Source organism: Aotus nancymaae, unplaced genomic scaffold, assembly GCF_030222135.1.
Source record: "Aotus nancymaae isolate 86718 unplaced genomic scaffold, 86718_ANA_hifiasm-v0.15.2.pri h1tg000017l, whole genome shotgun sequence".
Classification (NCBI taxonomy): Eukaryota; Metazoa; Chordata; class Mammalia; order Primates; family Aotidae; genus Aotus; species Aotus nancymaae.
The window spans coordinates 12,374,573-12,397,344 of record NW_026988429.1 but is presented as its reverse complement, the minus strand read 5'-3'; the positions used below and the strand labels follow the sequence as shown (position 1 = coordinate 12,397,344).

At 41.6% G+C, this 22,772-nt stretch overlaps 1 protein-coding gene across 1 annotated transcript in view; it reads left to right on the top strand.

Moving 5' to 3' along the window:
- POLR1A (RNA polymerase I subunit A) overlaps positions 1–22,772 on the top strand; it is a 78,893-nt gene that overhangs the window by 271 nt on the left and 55,850 nt on the right. The window contains exons 2-9 of the mRNA XM_012472960.3: positions 5,324–5,528; positions 6,696–6,845; positions 12,554–12,661; positions 13,604–13,689; positions 13,806–13,909; positions 18,991–19,077; positions 20,503–20,608; positions 21,236–21,398. Of these exons, the coding sequence (XP_012328383.2) occupies positions 5,324–5,528; positions 6,696–6,845; positions 12,554–12,661; positions 13,604–13,689; positions 13,806–13,909; positions 18,991–19,077; positions 20,503–20,608; positions 21,236–21,398 (1,009 nt within the window). The remainder of the gene's footprint in view (positions 1–5,323; positions 5,529–6,695; positions 6,846–12,553; positions 12,662–13,603; positions 13,690–13,805; positions 13,910–18,990; positions 19,078–20,502; positions 20,609–21,235; positions 21,399–22,772) is intronic.

Sequence of the window (22,772 nt, the reverse complement as noted above, 5' to 3'; positions counted from 1 at the left end):
CTCGTCTGGCGCTTGCCCTGCTGGGAGCCGTAGTTTTGAAAACGTTCTGGGCCGGCGTGGATTGCCTACATAAGAGTCCAGTGGGGCTGGAGTGACAAATGTTTGCGCTGGTGGTGGCTAGTGTAGGGGTGGGGAGGGTCCTGGTCTGCAGCGTTATCATCTGTCAGTCTCCTCCTCAACTAACAAGCGTTTGTGGAATTACCATAATGTCCCTGACACGATTAATTAGGCACGTAGTAGGTTTCCTCTTGTTTGTAAAATGTTTGCCCTTCAAGTTTCAGTTCAGGCGTTAACTTTTCTTTGCTAGGACCCTGCTATATTCTCTGTCTGTTAAATCAAGGGAGCTCTCTTTAGTCTTCATTTTGATCACGGTAGCGTTTGACATTCTCTACTGCACTCTCTTGAAACTTTCCTTTCTTCCAGATCTGATTGTCTTCAAGTTCTCCTATTTTTATGACAAGTACTTCTGCCTCCCTCTCTTCCTCTATCGCTCTATAACCACACAAACATTTATTGAGCATCCAGATTTTTCCAGGCTAGGCCTTAATGACACATTGGTGAGCAAGATCTGTACCTCATTTTACTCCTTAAATGTTGATGTTCTTCAAGATTCTATTCTGGTAATGTTGTTTTCTTCATGGTAAATGTTGCCCCTAGACAGTCTCACTGCATTCATGATTTATAGTCTCAAATTTAAATCCCCAACACAAATTTCTTTCTCTGATTTTGAGACTCGTATTTGTTCAGCTGTCTGGACATCTTTACTTGAATTTCACACGGATATCTTAAACGCATGTCAAAAACGCTACATGCACCCCTCCTCAAAGGGAGGGGTAACTTACCCCTCTAAAATGGTGTAGCCAGTGCAAAATGGTCACTAGAAACTGGAAAATAATTCTAGATCTCTCCTGACATCTAACTTATTCCTTTGTGTCACCTACATGTTTATTTGTCCTTTACTCTCCTTGTTCTTCCAATTGCTACTGTGTCCCCTCTGGCCCTTATCTCATGTTTGAATTTTTTCCTTCCACCCTCCCCTTACACCTCTCACGTGCATACTCCACACTGCTGTCAAAATTATTATTGCAGAGTGCAAATGTCGTCATGCTACTGTCACCCTTAAAACCCTCCAAAGGTTCTCCATCTCCCTCAGATTAAGGATATTTTCTTAGCAGAGCCAGCAAAATCTCCCATGATCAGACCAATGCTGATTTTAGCTATAACATCATCCCTTCTCCAGCCCTATTAAACCACTTGCATATTCCAGAAACTGCCATCACGTTTCAACATCTGGGCCTTTCTTTAAGCTCTTCCCTCTGCACGCAATGTCCTTTCAGCCAAAGGGAGGTACTTCCCTCTGTCCCCTGCTCAACACACATACCTGAAAGCTCAGTCCCCTCCCTCATTTTCTTAGGTCATTTTGCACATGGTACAGTTGTCTGTCATGGTGCTTTAGTCACTTTTTGTGCTTGTGTATATTTGCCTTCCTTGACTACCCTTGAGCTTCTTGTGTGTCTCACTCCTGTCTTTTATCCTCAAGTCTGAATAAATGGATGAATAAAGTCCTGAGCTACAGCTCTGGTATCATTGGTAACAGTGTGCTAGCCCAGAAATTCTAAATATATCATCACTGCCGTAAGTGGATATGATTTCATCCAAAAGCAGAAGTGTTTTACGTTGCCTGAATTTTTAAAAAGATAATTGTGGAGTTTTCAAACAGGTTTAGGGTTGAGACATTTCAATAATTCTGCCACCTTTTATTGTGTCAGATTCCAGTAGCTTCCCATTTTTGCTCAGAGTAAAAATCAAGTCTTTAAAAACGGCCTGGAGGGGCCATTTCAGTCTCCTGTTACCTCTCTGATTTCACCTCTATTCCAGCTACCCTGACCTCCTTGCTGCATCCATAGTACCTTGGGTACACACCCACCTCAGGACCTTTGCACTCTGCTTCTTCCTTCTGTAAAACCCTCTGCCCAGTTGACTGTATGGCTTGCTCCCTCAACTTCTTCAGCCTTTGCCCAAGTACCTCCTTAGTGAGCTTCTAGCACCACTTGCCCACTCCGTTCTTCCCTTTCCCTGCATTATTTTTCTTCATAGCACTTTCTGCCATCTAACAGACTATGCACTTATTTTGTGTCTGTTCCCTTTCCTCCAGTCGAATGTAATGGCCATAAGCATAGGGGTTCTTCTCTGTTTCCTTAGCGCTTAACACTATCTGGCACACAGTGAGCACTCAGTGGGTATTTGTTGAGTGTGTGAATAGATGGAGGGAGGAGCTAGTTGCTCAGCTCTTGGCACTTTCAGTCCTTAGTGACACCCATTCTCAGTGCTTAACAACACCCATTTGTGGTGTTACCTCTAGTAAAAAGTTCAGGCCCAGAGAACAAAATGTCTCTCTAGAAAGTGGCAAAGGTCATCTTTAAACCTAAGTCTATTGATCTCAAACTCTTTCTTCTCCAGTGGAATCCTTACTGGTTGCCCCTATTCTTTTTTTTTTTTTTGAGACGGAGTTTCGCTCTTGTTACCCAGGCTGGAGTGCAATGGCACGATCTCGGCTTACCGCAACCTCCACCCCCGGGTTCAGGCAATTCTCCTGCCTCAGCCTCCTGAGTAGCTGGGATTACAGGCACGCGCCACCATGCCCAGCTAATTTTTTGCATTTTTAGTAGAGACGGGGTTTCACCATGTTGATCAGGATGGTCTTGATCTCTTGACCTCGTGATCCACCCTCCTCGGCCTCCCAAAGTGCTGGGATTACAGGCGTGAGCCACCGCGCCCGGCCTTGGTTGCCCCTATTCTTTTTATCCTGTTCCTGTAATGGTGAGAGGGACTTTCTCCTCTACCCAACAAAGAGAGAGGAACTTTATTCCAGACACTATGTTTTCTATGTGGTATATTCTAATCATCCTAATAGAACTGCTGCAATGCCCAGACTTCAGGTGAGAAAAAAAGTTAGGTAGTTATCAAAGGACACAGTCAATAGATTGAAAGGGCAACCCATGAAATAGGAGAAAATATTTGCAAATTATATATCTGATAAGAGATTGACATCTAGAACATACAAAGAACTCGCACAACTCAACAACAACAACAAAATTCAATTTTAAAATGGAGAAAGGATTTAAATAGACATTTTTCCAAAGAAGGCATACAGATGGGCAATCAGCATGTGAAAAGATGTTGAACATCACCAATTATTAGGGAAACGCAAATAAAAACTCCTCAAACCCAGTAGAATGTTACTATCAAAAAACAGAAATTAAAAAGTGTTGACAAGGATGTGGAGAAAGTGGAACCTTTTTGTACACTGTTAGTGGGAATGTAAAATGGTGCAACTACTATGGAAAACAATAAGGTGGATTCTCAAAAAATTAAAAACAAAATACCGTGTGATCCAGCAATTCTGCTTCTGGGTATGTATCCAAAGAATTGAAAGTAGGGTCTCAAGGAGATATTTGTACACCTATGTTCATAGCAGCATTATTCACAATAGTGAAAAGTGGAAACTATCCAAGTGTCTATCAATGGATGGGTTGACAGACAAAAATGTAGTATATACATACAATGGGATGTTGTTCAGCTCTAAAAAAGGAAGACAGTTCTGATATATCCTATAACATGGATGAACCTTGAAAGCATTGTGCTAAGTGAAATAAGCCAGTCACAAAAGGACATGTACAATATGATTCCACTTATATAAGGTACATAGAGTAGTCAGATTAATCAAAACAGAAAGTAAAATGATGGTAGTGGAGGAAATGAAGAATTATTGTATAATGGGTACAGAGTTTCAGTTTTACAAGATGAAAAAGGATTCTGCAGATAATGGTGATGGTAGCACAATGCAAATGTACTTAATACCACTGAACTGTACTAATTAAAACAGTTAAGATGATGAATTTATATTTTTTTATTACAATTTCAAAAATTAAAAAGTAAAAGATAAGTAATTTGTTCAGTGTTACCCAGTTCAGGGTTGCAGGTGGACTCTAGGTTTGTGGGAAGAGACCACACACACAACTATTCAATTAGATCAAGTTTCTCTTGAAATTAGCTTACCGGCAGCAAGGTGACCATATAGACAAGAACCACAGCAGCAGATCTGTCTCCAAGTCGCCTTAGCCCTTAGAGTGACACTGGCCATGCAACATAGAATCTTCTAGATCTGAGCAGCTTAGTTCCTGATAGACCAACATCGTTTTACACTCAGAACATGTCACCATTCATGAAGAACTTGACACTATTTTTGTACTTTATTAAACGGAGTGTTCACTTCATTGAGGGCTCTCCTTTCAACCTTCAGATTTCCTCTAGGGTGTCAAATTATTTGTCTTTATCTTCTAAATCAGAAAGGAAGAAGTTTTAAAAGCAAAGTTGGCTTTGTAAACGTAGTTAAGTGTCCTATGGGCGCACCTTTCAAACCAAACATAAAACATGATGAAACCTTTAGTAAGGTTTGACTACATGTGTTTAATTTTGTCAGATTTACTATTTCTGCGTACAGGGATTATTGCATTGTATTCCCTTCATTTGAACTGTCTGGGCTTTGAAGTTAAGTCTGTTCCATAATCCTGCCTCCCCTACATTATGTCTATGTCACCTGGATTAAATAACCTAACATCCCTGAGCCTTGGTTTTCTCCTCTGAAAAGTACATGTAGTGATGACCAACTTAGAGGATTAAGATCAAGACTGAATAATGCGGCCAGGCATGGTGGCTCACTCTTGTAATCCTAGCACTTTGGGAGGTTGAGGCAGGCTGATCTCTAGAGTTCAGGAGTTCAAGACCAGCCTGGGTAACATGGCAAAATCCTGTCTCTACAAAAAAATATTAATAGAAAAATTAGTTGGGCATGGTGGTGCATGCCTGTGGTCCCATCTACTCGGGAGGCTGAGGTGGGAGGATCACTGGAGCCCAGGAATTCAAGGCTGCAGGGAGCCGAGGTTGCACCATTGCATTCCAGCCTCGGCAACAGGAGTGAGACCTTGCTGCAAAAAAAAAAAAAAAAAAAAAAAAAGACAGAATAATGTTGCCTCTGAATCATTCAGTGTGTAGTAGATGCTTAACTCCTTTTTATAAACAGTTTACCAATGTACTTAGTGCAAGTTTTGCTCAAAATCTGGTTTTTTAACTCATTCATTTCATACATATGTATGTATTAACTATTGGGTACCAACTGTGCACTTAGTATTGGGGTACACTGGTGAGCAAGGCAGACAGAGATTGTGCCCTCTGGAGCTGTCAAACAGGCATTAAATAATCAAGGAAACATCAGAGAGGTTGATAACCTTAGTTTTCCTCTTGATCTTTTTTATCCCCATAGGAAATTAAGTGTTAAATCCATTACAAACCCTCGGTTCCTGGACAGCCTGGGAAACCCATCGGCAAACGGCCTCTATGATTTAGCTTTGGGCCCCGCGGATTCCAAAGAGGTGTGCTCCACCTGCGTGCAGGACTTCAACAATTGCTCCGGGCACCTGGGCCATATTGAGCTCCCACTCATGGTGTACAACCCTCTCCTCTTTGATGTAAGTGCTTCCTTAGTTGTGTGGGTCTCAGGGCTGCTGGTGGGATTTGTGAGTGCTGCCTCTCTCCCACAAGAGTGGTCTAAGGAGGTTAAGCTCCAGACACCCCAATGAAAACATTCTGTAGAATGAGATTTTGAAACTTTGAGCCAAATACAATAATTTCAACGTACCCTGTGGCCCTAACTAAATGAATATCAGTTTGATTCCAGTTGAGTAGAGTCACAACTTGATTCCATTCACGTGGAGGGTAGGAAGGGTTCGGATTCATCCCCTACACCTTTTGTTTCAGGGGCTTTGTGCTCTTCAGAAACATCATTGGCACCTGCCTAGTAACAGAGAGAACTTGTGTTCTCAAGGCCTCCCTGAGCCCTTCAGGTGGCTCTATGGGCTCTCATGTGATGGCAGGAGCAGCAAAGCTCCAGAAAGCCCAGCAGTGAGGGCAGAATGGAGCTCCTGTCTTGGTTGTGCATTTTTAGCTTTTTATTTCAGCTAACCTTACCTCCAGGATTTTTTTTAAGCCACAGATGTTGGTATATGTGGACATGACTTTCGTCTGTTAATCATGTTAAAGAAAGAGAAATGTCTTTTGTTTTCAAGACAGTTTCATTCTGTCTCCCAGGCTGGAGTACAGCGGCACAATCTTGACTCACTATAACCTCTGCCTCCTGGATTCAAGCCATTCTTGTGCCTCAGCCTCCTGAGTAGCTGGAATTACAGGTGCACACCACCATGCCCAGCTAATTTTTGTATTTTTAGTAGAGACAGGGTTTCACCATGTTGGCCAGGCTCGTCTCAAACTCCTGGCCTCAAGCGATCCACCCGCCTCAGCCTCCCAAATTGCTGGGATTATGGTCATGAGCCACCACGCTCAGCCAAGAAATGTTGTAATTAAATCTTGGAATAAAATAAAGATATTTCTCTGCTTCAGGTCAAACACCCAAAGTAAATTTCAAATCTAAATGGATTAAAATAAAACCTTAAAAGAAAAGAGAGGAGAATATTTATCTAGTTCTTAATATAACAAAGGCCTTTTTTAAGTGTGTAGGCTGAAGTGGAGTTTTTAAAGGAATAGACTGAATATATGAAGAACTTGTGGGTATACTGAAAGTCACCATGACAACTGTGTCTCTTTCTAATATCCTGTTTGTTTTTATTCCCTCTCTTCAGAAGCTATACCTGCTGCTTCGGGGCTCTTGTTTAAACTGCCACATGCTGACTTGTCCCCGGGCTGTGATTCACCTCTTACTCTGCCAGCTGAGGGTTCTGGAAGTCGGGGCCCTACAAGCAGTCTACGAGCTTGAGAGAATTCTGAACAGGGTAGGTGGATAGTGGTGGTCACAGAAATCAGGAAAGGCAAAGTGGTGGGGAACAAGAGATGCTAGTATGTTGTCCTAGTTACCATGCCAATGGTACAGGACATTTGATTGATCTGTATATCTTATAACTGGATACCAATAGCTGAGTGTGAAAACAGGAAGCTATAATAATAATAATAAAAGGAATGTTAATAGAAACAATAGTGAAATACCATTTAAACCATTTATGAGCTTTTTCTGATTTTCTGGACCAAGGATTCAATCAAGGTTTATTCAATCAAAAGGCATTCCTTTTGATTGTTATATCTCTTTAATCTGTCTTAAAGTAGAACATTGTGATGTACAGAATTCTTTTTCATGATACTGACTTTTTTGAAGACTCAAGGCCAGTGGTCTTATAGGATTTCTCACATTCGAGATTGTCTGATTATTTCTGTAATTAGATTCACATTTTAGCAAGAATACAACCTTCATGATACAGGGTACTTTGTATTGCATTGTTTTAGGAGGCATATGTTGTAGATTGTTCACCTATTGGTAATGCTTAATTTGTTTACTTCTCATGTTTTCTTTTCTTTGTCTTTTTTGTTTTATTAACACATACATGTTTTATGGGGTACATAGCGATGGTGTGATACAATGTATAGTGATCAGATCAGGGTAATTTAGCATATCTGTCCTCTCAGACATTTATCATTTCTTTGGGTTGGGAACATGCAATATTCTCCTTCCAGCTATTTGAAACTGTATTATTATTAGCTGTGGTCATCCTACAATGGTGTAGAACACAAGAATTTATTCCTCCTAACTATAATTTTGTTTCTTTTAATAAATCTCTTCCCTTTCCCCTCTTTTCCCTACCCTTCTCAGCCGCTAGGATTCTCCATTCTACTTTTACTTCTATGAGATCAACTTTTTTTTTTTTTTTTGGCTTCCACATGTGAGTAAGAACATGCAGAGTTTAACTCTATGTTCCTGCCTTATTTCACATAATATCCTCCAGTTCCGTCTAATGCTGTTGCAAATGACAGGATTTCATGCTTTTTTATGGCCAAATGGTATTCCAGTGTGTATATATACCACATTTGCTTTATCCCTTTATCTGTTGTTGGGCATCTAGGTTGGTTTCATATCTTGGCTATTGTGAATAGTGCTGCAATAAACATGGGGGTGCAGATACCACTTTGATATACCAATTGCTTTTCTTTTGAATAAATGCCCAATAGTGGGATGCTGGATCTAATGGTAGTTCTATCTGTAGTTTTTTGAGGAGCCTTCATATATGTTTCCCATAGTGGCTAAATTAGTTTACATTCCTGCCAGCAGTGTGTAAGAGTTCCCTTTTCTCCACATCCTCACCAGCGTTATTTTTTTGTCTTTTGGGGATAGCTATCCTAACTCGGATGAGATGAAACCTTGTGATTTTGATTTGCATTTGCCCAGTGACTAGTGATGTTGAACATTTTTTCATATATTTGTTGGCAATTTGTATGTGTTTTGAGAAGTGTTTGTTCAGATCATTTACCCATTTTTTGATCGAATTGTTTGGGATTTTTGCTGTTGAGATGCTTGAGTTCCTTGTATATTCTGGATATTAAGCTCCTGCCCTAAGATGAGTAGTTTGCAAATATTTTCTTCTATTCTGGAGGTTGTCTTTTTCTATTTTGGAGTAGTCTGTTGACTGACTACTTTGCTCTGCAGAAGCTTTTTGGTTTGATATAATTCCATTTGTTTATTTTGGCTTTTGTTGCTTGTGCTTTGAGGTCTGATTCATAAAATATTTTTCCAGACTTTATATTTAGATCATTGATCAATTTTTGAGTTGATTTTTGTAGAGGGTGGAGGTGGAGGTCTAGTTTCATTCTCCTGCATATGGATATCTAATTTTCCTAGCATCATTTATTAAAGACACTATCCTTCCCCCCAGTATATGTTCTTGGCACCTTTTTAAAAAATCAGTTGTCTATAGCTAAGTGGATTAATTTTCAGGTTCTCTGTTTTGTTTCATTGGTAGGTCTTTCTGTTTTTAATGCCTGTTTTGGTTACTACAGCTTTATAGTATATTTTGAATTCTGGTAGTGTGATGCCTCCAGCTTTGTTCTTTTTATTCAAGATTGCTTTGGCTGTTCAGGATCTTTTGTGGTTCCATACAAATGTTACAATTTTTATTCCTGTTTCTGTGAAGAATGTCATTGGTATTTTGATAGAGATTGCATTGAATCTATAAATTGCTTTGGGTAGTATAGTAATTTTAACAATATTAATTATTCTGATCTATAAGTATAGGATGTTTTTCTATTTGTATCCTCTCCAGTTTCTTTCATCAGTGTTTTGCAGTTTTCCAGAAGAGTCTTTCACATCCTTGGTTAAATTTATTCCTAGGTATTTTTTTGATAGCTGTTATAAATGGGATTGCCTTCTTGATTTCTTTTTCAGCTAATTCATTGTTTGTGTATAGAAATGCTACTGATTTTTTTATCCTGCAACTTTACTGAATTTGTTGATGAGTTGTAAGAGGTTTTTGGTAGAGTTTAAGTTTTTCTGTATATAAGATTATGTCATCTGTAAACAGAGACATATTGACATCCTTCTTTTCAGTTTGGGTGCCTTTTCTTTCTCGTGCCTAATTCCTCTGGCTGGTTACTTTCGGATAAGGTGGGGATGACCAGATCTCTATTATAAAGAAATATTTTTTTCATAGTTAGTATTTTCATCAGAATTTCTGGTGTTATTAAAAATACCTTATTTAAAATTTCATTTTGTTTGTTGGTATATAAAAATGTTATTGATTATTTATGAAGCAACCTGGCAAAATTGTCTCATGAATTCTGACAGTTTATCTGTAGATATTTTTAGATTTTCAATACAGTCATATCTGCAAATACGGGTATTTTTGTTCCTTTCCAATCCTTACATGTTTTCTTTCTTTTGGTGGCTAGGATATACATTACTGCGTTGACGTGGTAGTGTGGGTATCTTTGTCTTATTACTTGTCACAAAGAAAAGTTGTTCCCCTTTCCTCTTCCCCTCCCTCTTATTGGATACTTCAGTCCTGAAGACATTAGGTGGGTGGAGCAAGCTGGGATTCCACAAAGAGACATGGCCTAGTATGTAGGGTCTGAGCCCCAGCAGAGTGAGCAAAGCTTCATGGAAAGGGTGTCTCTGCACAGGGACTCAGCCAGAGCAGAGAGAGCGGGGAGCCCTGAACGTGTGGGCAGCCCCATGCGGAATGCCAGAGCTCAAATATGGTAAGGGGGATGTTCATTTGGAGATAGAGGCACAGTGTGGAGTGTGAGAGCCGAAATCAGATGAGGGTGCCTGTTGGGGCGGCCCAGCATGGGGTATATGAGCCCAAATAAAAGGAGGGGGTCCACAAGGAGGGTGCACTCATGTGGGGCTTGAGCCCAACTTGAGTGAGGGCTCTACACAGAGGAGGGATGATGGCAGCAGCAGTGGGAGAGTGGTTATATACAGGGAGAGAGAGATGTTGATCGATTAAGTACTTAAGGATAAGAGGGGCCAGATTTTATACTATCAGAAAGGAGAGTTACAAACCTATGCAAGAAAGAAAACAGAATTAATCCTGTACTGTTAAAATGGAATTAAAAGTTCTGGTGTGAAGTATGTGTGTATACATATATTTTTGCCTGACTCTTTCCCTGGAAGGGCTTGGAGGAGTGATAGTAATGGGCACACCTAGCACCCACTGCTTGGTTTCTAAATGCCATTCTCCACTAATAAAGCTTCTTGGAGAAATAGCTGATCTAGGGCTGGGACAGAGAAAGTACAAGAGCAGCCTGGTACGTCACATACTAGAAAGGAAGGATGTGCTCTAAGAACGATGGGACATGTCCAAAGGACACAGAAGCCTGTGTGTAGGGCTCACACTGGCCAGATCTAGGACAGTTTGAGAATCATAATAAATGGTGATACTAAGTGATTATGACCTATCAAATGAAGTAGGAATCCATGAACCTACTTTCATGTTGATTTAAACGAAAGAATGAATTGAGTGACTAAAAGTTTAAGTAACAGGCTACTTACACACTTTCAAAGTACCCCTCCCCCTGACACACGTAGTCTTTTGGAGAAGAATCCTGGCAGTCACCCCCTTACTCAAGTGATCAAAGTGAAACATACTTGATGGGACCGATTGAAATCATGCACCCCCTCATAGGGTGCAGTGAGAAGAACACAACATCACCTCTGGATATTCTTGCCAAAGATGGGTTAACTGCATAATCACGAGGAAATTTCCAACATGCCCACAATTGAGGAGTATTCTATAAAACTCACCTTGAATGTTCAAAACTGTTCATAACTCAGGTTGAAGACTAAGAAACTATTCTAAACAAAGGAGACTAAAAAGTGTAACAGGTAGCTCTAAACAGGATACTTCTGCTGTAAAGGGCATTTTTATTATCATTGTTTTGAGACAGAATCTGACCCTGTCATCCAGGCTAGAGTACCGTGGCACCATCTCAGCTCACTGCAACCTCTGCCTCCGGGGTCCGAGTGATCTCCTGAGTAGCTGGGGCTACAGGCATGTACCACCACACCTGGCTAATTTTTGGGTTTTTTTAGTCGAGACAGGGTTTTGCCATATTGGCCAGGCTGGTCTTGAACTCCTGACCTCAAGCAATCTACCCGGCTCGGCCTCCCAAGCTGCTGGGATTACAGGCATGAGGCCACCATGCCTAGCATCTGAAGGATATTATTAAGGGAGTTGGAAAAACTTGAATAGTGTTTGAGGATTAGATGGTGATAATTTATCAGTGCTAATTTGCCATTTTTTAATGATTGTATCCTGGTCATATTTGTGAGTGTCCGTGTTTATAGAAAATGTTCATCAAAATATTTGGGGTTGATGGTATATCACATCATCAATGTACTCTCAGATGGTTCAATTTTGTCAAATACCTTTTTAATATATATTGAAATTTTCAGATAATTTGGCTCCTTTTTAACGAGTTAACATGGTGAATTACTCAGTTTCTTTCCTAATGTTGAACTAACCTGGGATTCCTAGGATAAACCCAAATTGTTTAGGATATATTACCTTTTTAATATGTTGTTGCATTTGACTTCTAATATTTTGCTTGGGATTTTTGCATCTGTGATCATGAGTGAGATTGGTTTACATTTCCTTTCTCCTATTGTCTTTTTGGGTTTGGTATCTAGATTATGTCAGCCTCATAAAATGAGTAAGAGAATTCTTTTTTTTTTTTTGAGACAGAGTCTTTTTCTGTTGCCCAAGCTGGAGTGCAGCGACACAATCTTGGCTCACTGCAGCCTCCACCTCCTGAGTTCAAGTGATTCTCCTGCCTCAGCCTCCTGAGTAGCTGGGATTATAAGCATGTGCTACCATATCCAGCTAATTTTTGTGTTTTTAGTAGAGACAGGGTTTCACTATGTTACTCAGGCTGGTCTCAAACTCCTGAGCTCTGGTGATCCACCTGCCTCTGCCTCCCAAAGTGCTGGGATTACAGGTGTGAGCCACCGTGCCTGACCTTGTTTGATTTTCTTTTTTGACAGCAATGTTTTCTCACTCTTGAAAGTGCAACTCCTGAAACAACTAAAGTGTAACCATAGTTTCTTTTTCTCCCTTCAAATGAATTTTTTCTACTCTTGGAGAGGCTGGTCCCAGTTGTGCTGCTCATCAGAGATATATATTACTGTGATAATGTGGTTTTCGTCTTTGTTTTCCAGTTTCTGGAAGAAAATGCTGATCCCTCTGCCTCTGAAATTCAGGAGGAATTAGAACAATACACAACTGAAATTGTGCAGAACAACCTCCTGGGGTCCCAGGGCGCACATGTGAGTTAACACTGTCTTTCTCCCACATTGTTTTTGGCATCATTTTATCACTTTCCCTCTATGCTGTCCTTTACATATACTTCTGGCTTCCCAAAGTAGACCTGGGTTTGAATCTGAGCTCTGCCTCTCATGAGACCTGTGACCTCACTAATTACACACCTGTGTGAATGTCCACTTCCTAATCTCTCGTGGCTACCTGCAGGACCAATGAGAGGTTATGTGACATTAGATGGTTTTGGTATAGCATCTAGCAAGACTTTTCTTAAAAAATGGCATCAGGTCTTTTTTTCCTTCTCCAACAGTTCTCTCTAACCCACTGCTACCTTATTCTCCCCTCCATACATTGCCTAAGTATTAATTTGTTCAATGAATGAGTGAATGGCTAGATAATTCACCTGTGATACTAGTCTTGAAATCTGCTTCACCTCATGTCTGGGTTTCACAGCAGAGATGCTGATTTAATTGGTCTGGGTTGGGTCCAAGTGGAGTTACAAAAGCTCCCAGATGGTTCTCATCTGCTGCCAGGTGCAGTGCCACTCATGTGGCTGGACTGTGGATGTGCCTTTCTCAGAACCCTGAGGTCCATCTGAGGGAGGCCAGCTGCATCCAGAGGGTTTCGTTTTACAAGTGAAAGTAACTAGTGTTTATTGAGTTCTGGCTGTATTTCAAGCCCCCGCTGCATTCATGATTCTTTATCTTAGTAAGAGTTTGCCGCAGTGGTTACTATTCTTATTCCCGTATTATAATTGAGAAAACTGAAGTCTTAAAGAGGTCACTCAGTAATTGTCAGAGTTCAACTATATTAGGGTTCTGAGGAAGACTTTGTTTAAGAAAGTGGTGGTGGGGGTGTTTCCTCTGGTTAAAAATAAAAGGTGAAAACTAAATATATTGGATTCTCTTCAAAATGGTACTCCAAGGTTCTCTGACTTTTATTTTTAACAGGTAAAGAACGTGTGTGAGAGCAGGAGCAAGCTTATTGCTTTCTTCTGGAAGTCACATATGAATCCTAAGCGCTGTCCCCACTGCAAGTGAGTATCAGGGCCTTTGCCCCAGGTGAGACATCTCTGGGCAGTCACTCATTGCTATCATTCAATGTCTTACTAGGTTTTTTTCTCTCCTCAATCACAACTGTCCTTCTGCACAGGACTGGGCGATCTGTTGTCCGAAAGGAACACAATAGCAAGTTGACGATCACGTTTGCAGCCATGGTACACAGGACAGCTGGCCAGAAGGACTCTGAGCCCCTGGGTGAGCAGGCTGGGTCTGGAGAGGAGCTCACTGGCCACATGTGTCCTGAACCTTGGGAATACCTGGTTCTTCTCCACTCTACTCCACGCAGTCTCTGCTGCGTTTGAGAGGGGCTTGCAGAGATACAGTGTGCAGGTCTCTGGGAGATGAGGGGGCCCTGGCAAGTGCCCAGCTTAGGCCTCTCACACGGGAGAGCTGATGGAAGGGGCTGCTTTATCAGGCAGTGCTCCACATGTGCCTCTTGCCTTGAGTGTTCATCTTTCTGAAAGGTTTTTCAGGAAGAAGTTAAGAAATTTACCTGGCAAATATTTTGAAACATTTTACCATAAAACAAGTGTGGATCTATTTTGGAGTAAAATGTCAGCGAATAATTTTAAAGAAAAACTGCAAGAATTCAACAAAACATTAGCACCTCCTGCAGGCTACTCCTGGCTGTCCACCAGATCTCCCCCGACTCTTTCCCTTGGGTAGAGTTCTTTCCTCAGCTCTACCTCGCCCAAGCTGTGCTTGGGAAAAATTTGGAGAGACTTAATACGCGTACTTTTTAATTTTTGTAGTTGTAGACTTATTTAAAAGTGTTTTTTATTTTTTATTCTGAAGTAGTCAGGTTAAAGTATTCTGAGACTGAAAGCAGTTTCTGCTGTGTAGTATGTGCTGTGTAGATGTTAACTGTTCATTTTTTATTATGTCATCAATGTGCCAGGATAGAAAAAGCACAACCTGGCCAGGCATGGTGGCTCACACTTGTAATCCCAGTACTTTGGGAGGCTGAGGCAGGTAGATCATTTGAGGTATGGAGTTCAAGACCAGCCTGGCCAACAAGGTGAAACCCCATCTCTACTGAAAATATAAAAATTAGCCGGGCGTGGTGGCAGGTGCCTATAATCCCAGTTACTCAGGAGGCTGGGGCAGGAGAATCACTTGAACTCAGGAAGTGGAGTCTGCAGTGAGCTGAGATGGTGCCACCACACTCCCGCCTGAGTGACAGAGCAAGACTCCTTCTCAAAACAAAAAAAAGAAAAAACACAACCTGCAATTGTCACTTGGCTCTGCCCCTTGTGCTGAGTGGTGGATAGAGTCTATTTTGAGGAGCTTCTATTTCCAACTCTGTGTAATGGCATTCATAAAGCCTCTTGCCTAGAATTGAGGAAATTACATGTGTGGAAGTCCACAGCAGTTACTGTTACTAAACCTTTTCCCCAGCGCTTGAGAATATGGAATAAGCGTGGAAATAAGATCCCCCCCTGAAGATGCATGATGTGTCTTTTACATTGAAGACTCTGGCAAGCCCTGGAGTAAATGAAAAACCTGTTTATTATTTTTTTAAAAATGTTTTATTTTAGAATAATTTTTAGACTTAACAGAAAAGTAGCAAACATAGTACAAAGAATTCCTTTAAACTCTTTACTTCATTTGCCCTAATGTAACATAGTAGATTGCCATGGTGCATTTGTCAAAACTGAGTTTAACATTGGTGCACCACTATTAACTACGGACTTTTTGAATTTCACTGGTTTTTCTAGTAATTTCCTTTTTTTGCTCCAGGATCCAATCCAGGATACCACATTGCATTTAGAAAGCCTGTTTAATTTTGTTTCATTGTTGGCAGTTAACACTGTAAGAGTAGATTTTCCTATTAAATACTCTATTAAACACCATAAGAGTAGATTTTCCTATTAAACACTTACTATTAAATAGCCCTCAAAACAATTTTCTCTTAATACCAGTTGGGAATTGCTGCTGTAGCCCTTAGGATGCTTTATAAAATGTTCATAGATTGAGAACAAAGACGGGCAGAATTGTAGAAGAATAGTTTCCGTGGGGCAAATGTCCAGCAAGTAAGTAGCCTTTCAATGCCTTCACCAAACCCATTCTTCCAAAGTCATCTTTCATTGCAGCCATGTGAATGTGATGGTGCAATGAAAAGCCTGTGCATTAGAAACAAGTAGGCTGTAGTTCTACAGCTCCAGGCTTGGATGTTTAGTATTTAGCACACATTTATTCGTTGGCATTCAGCATTATGCCAAGGACCGTGTTTGTGGTGAGCACAATGCCAAGATACAGAGCAGACCATGTGGTCTCTGCTCTCTGAAGGGGCTGCAAGTGACATAGACCAGAAACTCAGGGGAGCAGGTGATGTGGAGGAAGGTAAGCACTTCTCAGTGTGTGTCTGACCATGCTCTGGGTACCAGAGGGAATCAAAAAGGTCTGGGCCAGGCGCAGTGGCTCATGCCTATAATCCCACCACTTTGGGAGGCCAAGGCAGGCAGATCATCTGAGGTCAGGAGTTCGAGACCAGCCTGACCAACATGATGAAACCCTGTCTCTACTAAAAATACAAAAATTAGCTGGGTGTGGTGGTGCACACCTGTAATCATGTTACTCAGGAGACTGAGACAGGAGAATTGCTTGAACCTGGGGAGGCAGAGGTTGCAGTGAGCCGAGATTACGCCATTGCACTCCAGCCTGGGCAGCAAGAGTGAAACTCCTTCTCCAAAAAAAAAAAAAAAAAAAAGTGAGGGCTGTGCCTGAGTAGTCCCCATGGACTGGTGATTCCTCAAGGAGTGCTGTCAGCATGTGAAATGTCACACGTGTTGCTCCAGTGCACTCCCTGTGCTCCTCGTGCACCCCGAGCCTCACAAGGCACATTAACATTTAAAATGAGGATTCATATAGCCAAGAGACTTCCACTCATTGTGATCCCAGATTATTTGATCTCTGAATCCCTTTTTCCTATGGCATCTCTTACAGCTGAAAGAAACGCACATTCGAGATGCTCTAAAATCCCAGCTAAGCAGAAGTCACCATTGCAAGCTACAGAAGTTCTTGTTAGGAGAGGGTGCAGCTCACTTGAGGAGCTGGCCTTCCACAGCTCTTTTCTGACTCTAAGGTCATGTGATTGAAGAACAACCTCTACCTTCACAGTAACGAAACTGCAGTGGGGACATTGCTGGGACAGGAGCTGAGGAGATTGAACCAATCTTCTTCAGCCTTTCCAGCCTATTTAGTGGAAGAGGAAATTCAGACATTTGTTTCCAGAAATGCTCGCAAAATGCAAGTTAATGGATCTGTTTTCTCCCACTGAACATATGTAGCTTTCTAATGCTGTGATTGTCTCTGAAGTTCAAGGCCATTCTTCATTGCATACCCATGCTTCCTTCACTTGCATTAACTCATTGACATATTCTGCTTTTTTTTTTTTTTTTTTTTTGAGACAGAGTTTCACTCTTGTTACCCAGGCTGGAGTGCAATGGCGTGATCTCGGCTCACTGCAACCTCCGCCTCCTGGGTTCAAGCAATTCTCCTGCCTCAGCCTCCTGAGTAGCTGGGACTACAGGCGCGCACCACCATGCCCAGCTAATTTTTGTATTTTTAGTAGAGATGGGGTTTCACCTTGTTGACCAGGATGGTCTCGATCTGTTGACCTTGTGATCCACCCGCCTCGGCCTCCCAAAGTGCTGGGATTATAGGTGTGAGCCACCGCGCCGGCCGCATATTCTGCTTTTATAGACATCAAAACTTTAAGCGTGCAGGCTCCTTGATTTAGCAATTCTGCTTCTGTGACTTTATCTAAGGAATTAGAATACTCACTTTGTTGTTTGAATAGTTTAGAACTGGACATGACTTAAATACCTATTAATAGAGATTAGTTAAATAAATTATGATGCATCTGTTAATTGTTCTTCAAGTAAGAGATTTCTCCAAAAACTTATGATAACATATCCTCTGCATATTTTAAAGAAACTAGCTGGAGAATTGGAGGTGGAATGAAGCTAGTTTTTAAAAACTTGAGGAAAAGGCAAGGTGGTATTTTTTTTAAGTATAGATTATCTTAGGCTATTTTGAATATCTATATTTGAGCTGTATACTCTTAATTTAGAATTTGCTACGAGCTAGACACCCTGTCAGGTGTTAGGAACACAGGCGAGGCATAGTTCCTGCCCTGATAGGTGAATAAAAAGAAAAAATTGAGCAATGCTTAGTTTGAGTGGATGTATCCAAAAAAGGTTTTTTGAGGTTTGTTTTTTGTTTTGAGACAGTCTCACTCTGTTGCCCAGGCTGGAGTGCAGTGACATGATCTCAGCTCACTGTAGCCTCTGCCTCCCGAGTTCAAGTGATTCTCCTATTACAGCCTCCCGAGTAGCTGGGATTACTGGCACACACCACCATACCTGGCTAATTTTTGTATTTTTAGTAGAGATGGGGTTTCTCCGTGTTGGCCAGGCTGGTCTCAAACTCCTGACCTCAGGTAATCCACTCACCTCGGCCTCCCAAAGTGCCCAGAAAGTTTAGATAATTAATTATCTAAATGCCTGGACCCTACCTTCTGAATGGCAACCCCAAGTCCAGTTTTCTAATGTAATCTGGGTATTACTGGTAGACAGCATCCCAGAGTGTTCTTGCTTAGTCTGAGAAACCAAGTCCAGTCTATTCTTCACACACCAGTATTTTTGTAAAAAGAAGTCAATATATATTTACCCATGAAAATATTTATACATATTTATCCATAATTCAACTATGTGAACCTTTTTGGTAAAAACCAGGTACGTAAAGATACTTAGTATAATTTTACTTATAATAGCAAAAAATGGGAATCAGTCCAGATGTCCAATTATGAGAATATGGTTAAGTAAATTAGAAATCATTCTCAATGGAATATTACATAGCCATGAAAAATGGTGATCAGGCCAGAGTTACATAGCAACACACAGAAATGCTGACAAGATGATACTAAACAGGCAAAGTAGTCTGCAAAATAAATCCACACTGAAGATTACAGTTGTGTAAAATACTTGCATAGACAAAAGGCCTGGAAAACAATATATAAAAGTGATAGGAGTTATGTTAAAGTATGGGATTGTGGGTAATGTTTTCTTTTACTTCGCTTTTTTTTAGGTTTTATACAATAGCCATATGGTTTGTATTACTATGGAAGGGAGATTAAGGGCCTGAGAATATACTACCATAGAGATTGATTTTTGTGGTCAAGTTGCAGACTTTGGGATAAAGAATTGATAAATCCCATTGCAGAAAGAGTACCTGTTACTGATTTATTGTGCTTCGATTCTCCTCGGCTCCAGGAATTGAGGAAGCTCAGATGGGAAAACGAGGATACTTAACACCTACCAGTGCCCGTGAACACCTTTTTGCCCTGTGGAAGAATGAAGGTGCTGTATCAGGCTAAAGAAATAGCCTTTATCTTCTCTAGGCTTTAATTTCCTGGACTCATTAACCCTGCCTTATTACTTCTTTTAAGTCCTGATGATTGTAGCTCTCTCCTGGATCTGATCCAGAGGTTTGGGGCAGTCTTCAGGGCACATTGACATTGAGACGTCATAGAGGAGGGGAGGTCATACCCAGCACCAAAAACGTGACAATTATTGCACTTGAGCCTGATTATCAAATGACAGCTGTAGGTGGGCCTCGCTTAATACAGGTTGGCATATTTTCAGAAGGTTCAGTATAACTTATTTTAAATACCCTTAAGTAAAATGCTTTGTCCTTCTGTGAATCAAAGAATGAATTCTGTCTTTTTTAAATGGGGATTTTTATATATTTCATTTTCTACTGTAGGAGAAATCATTCATTCCCTTTTGAGTGTGTAAGAAAACCTGTGCAATATATTCAAACCCTTGGGAGAATGTGTTGTGGAATGCTGACTATAACCTCTGTGTAATAAGCACTTACAAATGAACATGTTGTTAAAGAGGTATCAGAAAAAAAAGGTCACTGGAATTAGCATGATGGCTTTTGGGGCAGGCCCTAGCACATTTTAATCTTTTTCTCTAGGCGTTTTTTAAAGTAACCAGACACCTGAAATACAGCTTTGATCCACAGAAGATTTTTTTCTTGGCAGCACCTGTTGGAGGTGGGAGGTAGGGTTATTTTTAAGGAGGCTAGCTTAAAAAAATTTTTTTTATTCTGTGTTTTTTATAAAGATCAAAGTAATGAATAATTATGTGTGTGGTATATATGTGTTTTAGTAGTCCAGGAGGGTGATTAAAAACAAGTGGAGTTTCTTCTCCATCCTTTCCCTTCTCAGTCCCTGGGTTAAGAGCTATTGTGTCTGTAGTACCTGTCTTTATGCTGTCATATCCCCTGCATACAAACTGTCATGTACACAGAGGCTATTTTTTGTTTTTATAAAGAAAAATGAGGCCAGGCATGGTGACTCATGCCTCTAATTGCAGCAGTATGGGAAGCTGAGGTAAGTGGATCAACTAAGTCCAGGAGTTCAAGACTAGCCTGAGCAACCAAGCAAAATGTCATCTCTTAAAAAAAAAAAATACAAAAATTAGCCGGTCATGATGGCACACACCTGTAGTCCCAACTACTTGGAAGGCTGAGGTGGCAAGATTGCCTAAGCCTGGGAGGTCAAGGCTGCAGTGAGTCATGATTGCACCACTACACTGAAGCCTGGGCAACAGGAGTAAGACCTTGTCTCAAAAAAGAAAGAGAAGAATGTGACCTTAACTCTACATATTATCTTGTATTCTGTTTTTTCCTCACTCAGTAGTATTTTTATGGTTGCCCTCCCGTGCCCTTATTGATAGATTTAAATGGTCTTCTTGGTTTATTTATTTCCAACACAGGATTCTTTCTGAACTACCTTTTTTCGGGAGTGGATGATGATGGTATGGACTCCAGATTCAACCCCAGTGTGTTCTTTCTAGATTTCTTGGTGGTGCCGCCCTCAAGGTAATACCCTTTAATTAACTTATTTCACCTGAAATACGAATATTAAGGAACCGAACTGTGACCTCTAGGAGAGGCGGAAGGGCCAAGGGCACTGAGAGACAAAGCTCCATCGCTCCAGGTGCAGGTGGTGGAAGGGTTTGCTTTCCTTCCCATTTGTTGTGAACGTGATAGGAATGTTGGTTGTTTTTGTTGTTGTTGTTTTTTTTTTTTTTTTTGAGAGAGTCTCACACTGTCTCCCACACTGGAGTGCAGTGGCATGATCTTAGCTCACTGCAACTTCTGCCTCCCGGGTTCAAGTGATTCTCCTGTCTCAGTCTCCCAAGTAGCTGGGATTACAGGCATGCATCACCACACCCAACTAATTTTTGTATTTTTTGTAGAAATTGGGTTTTACCATGTTGGCCAGGCTGGTCTTGAACTCCTGACCTCATGTGATCCACCCACGGCTTCCCAAAGTGCTGGGATTATAGGCTTGAGCCACTATGCCCAGCTGGAATGTTGGTTGGGAATATTGGTTGTTTTGAGCATGGTGGGGTGTGCTCCCTACAGTAGGCATGGGTGAGAGGCTGAAGAACATGACCCTTTCATCACACGAAACATTCGTTGATTCTGTGTGTCCTCCTGTAGGTATCGCCCAGTCAGTCGCCTGGGAGACCACATGTTTACCAATGGCCAGACGGTGAACTTGCAGGCTGTCATGAAGGATGTAGTTCTGATTCGAAAACTTCTGGCATTGATGGCCCAAGAACAGAAGCTACCAGGGGATGTGGCAGTACCCCCTACAGATGAGGTCAGGGCTGCTCTGGTGCTGATGTGATAAGCATACACGCTTAGTGGATGCAGATACTGGGTGCCAGGAGATGCTTTCCTGGGATGTTCTGTGCAGCTGGCGGCACCCTTAGTGTGAGCTGGGGGCTTAGGGGGCACCTAGGAACATTAGGGGGACATGCATGGGTCTGAGCATGGAAAGTCTGGGTTCTGGTCTAGGTTCTGCTGCGAACGACCATGCCAGGTGACACTAGTTGAGTCACTTTCTTATACTAGTGTCTGCTATAAAATGCATATGATTTGTGGTAAGATTTCACACCTAGATTGTTCCAGGCTACCAGTTCTCAGCAGCTCTAGGGAAAATAGCCTGCTTCCCTCAGGCTCTAAGAGTGTCCTTTCTGGGTCACAATACTAGAGCTCATGTCACCAGCTCTATTTTGGACACATTAATGTCTCCAGCATTAGGGTCAGGAAGGCAGTATTGCAGAGTGGGAATTCTCAGAATAGGACAGTTTCAACTAACATTTCCTGAGCCCCTTCTGTGTGCCAGATTCAGTAGCAACTTTTCAGTGGGTACATAGGTGAACTGGGCACCCAGGAAGCTTACTGAGGTCACCAAGATCTTTCCCAGCTCTAAAATACTGTCTGGATGCAAATACTCAGCCTTCAGAAGACAGGGGTTCTCAGACCCCAGCCACTGGGACAGTCCTGCTGTCTGCCAGGCCTATCACAGGTGGCGCCACTGTCTCCTGGACATGCTGCGGGTTACACTTGGGGCTTTCTTTGGTTTTGCTTGTTTCCTGATTGGCCAGCATTGGTGTGCTTTTAAAAACTCCTTAGTGTAAGAGAAATCGGCCATCTGCAGACCTTAGTGTAGTTTCCAAGGAAAGATCTTGAGATAACTACCCAGTGACCAGGGCTGAGAATCTTAGTTTGATATCCTTTAAAAATCAGGCATCCTGTCCAGGCATGATAGACCTGTAATCCCAGCACTTTGGGAGGCCGAGACAGGAGGTTCATTGAGCCAAGGAGTTTTAGACCAGGTGGGCAAAGTGGCGAAACCCCGTCTCTACCAAAAATACAAAAAATAGCTGGGTGTGGTAGCTCATGCTTATGGTGCCAGCTACTCAGAAAGCTGAGGGGGGAGGATTGCTGAGGCCAGGGAAATCAAGGCTGCGGTGAGCCATGATCACACCACTGCACTCTAGCCTGGGTGACAGAGTAAGACCCCATCTCAAGAAATTAAAAAAAATATTGGTCATCCCCTTTGTCAAACAAATGCTTGGTTTCTGAGGGGCGAATAACATCCTCTGATTCATATGTCCCAGTGCCCTCTTTTCTTGTGATTGACAGGACCTGTCTTTTTCTTCCCCCTTACTCTCTGTGTTCCATCCCC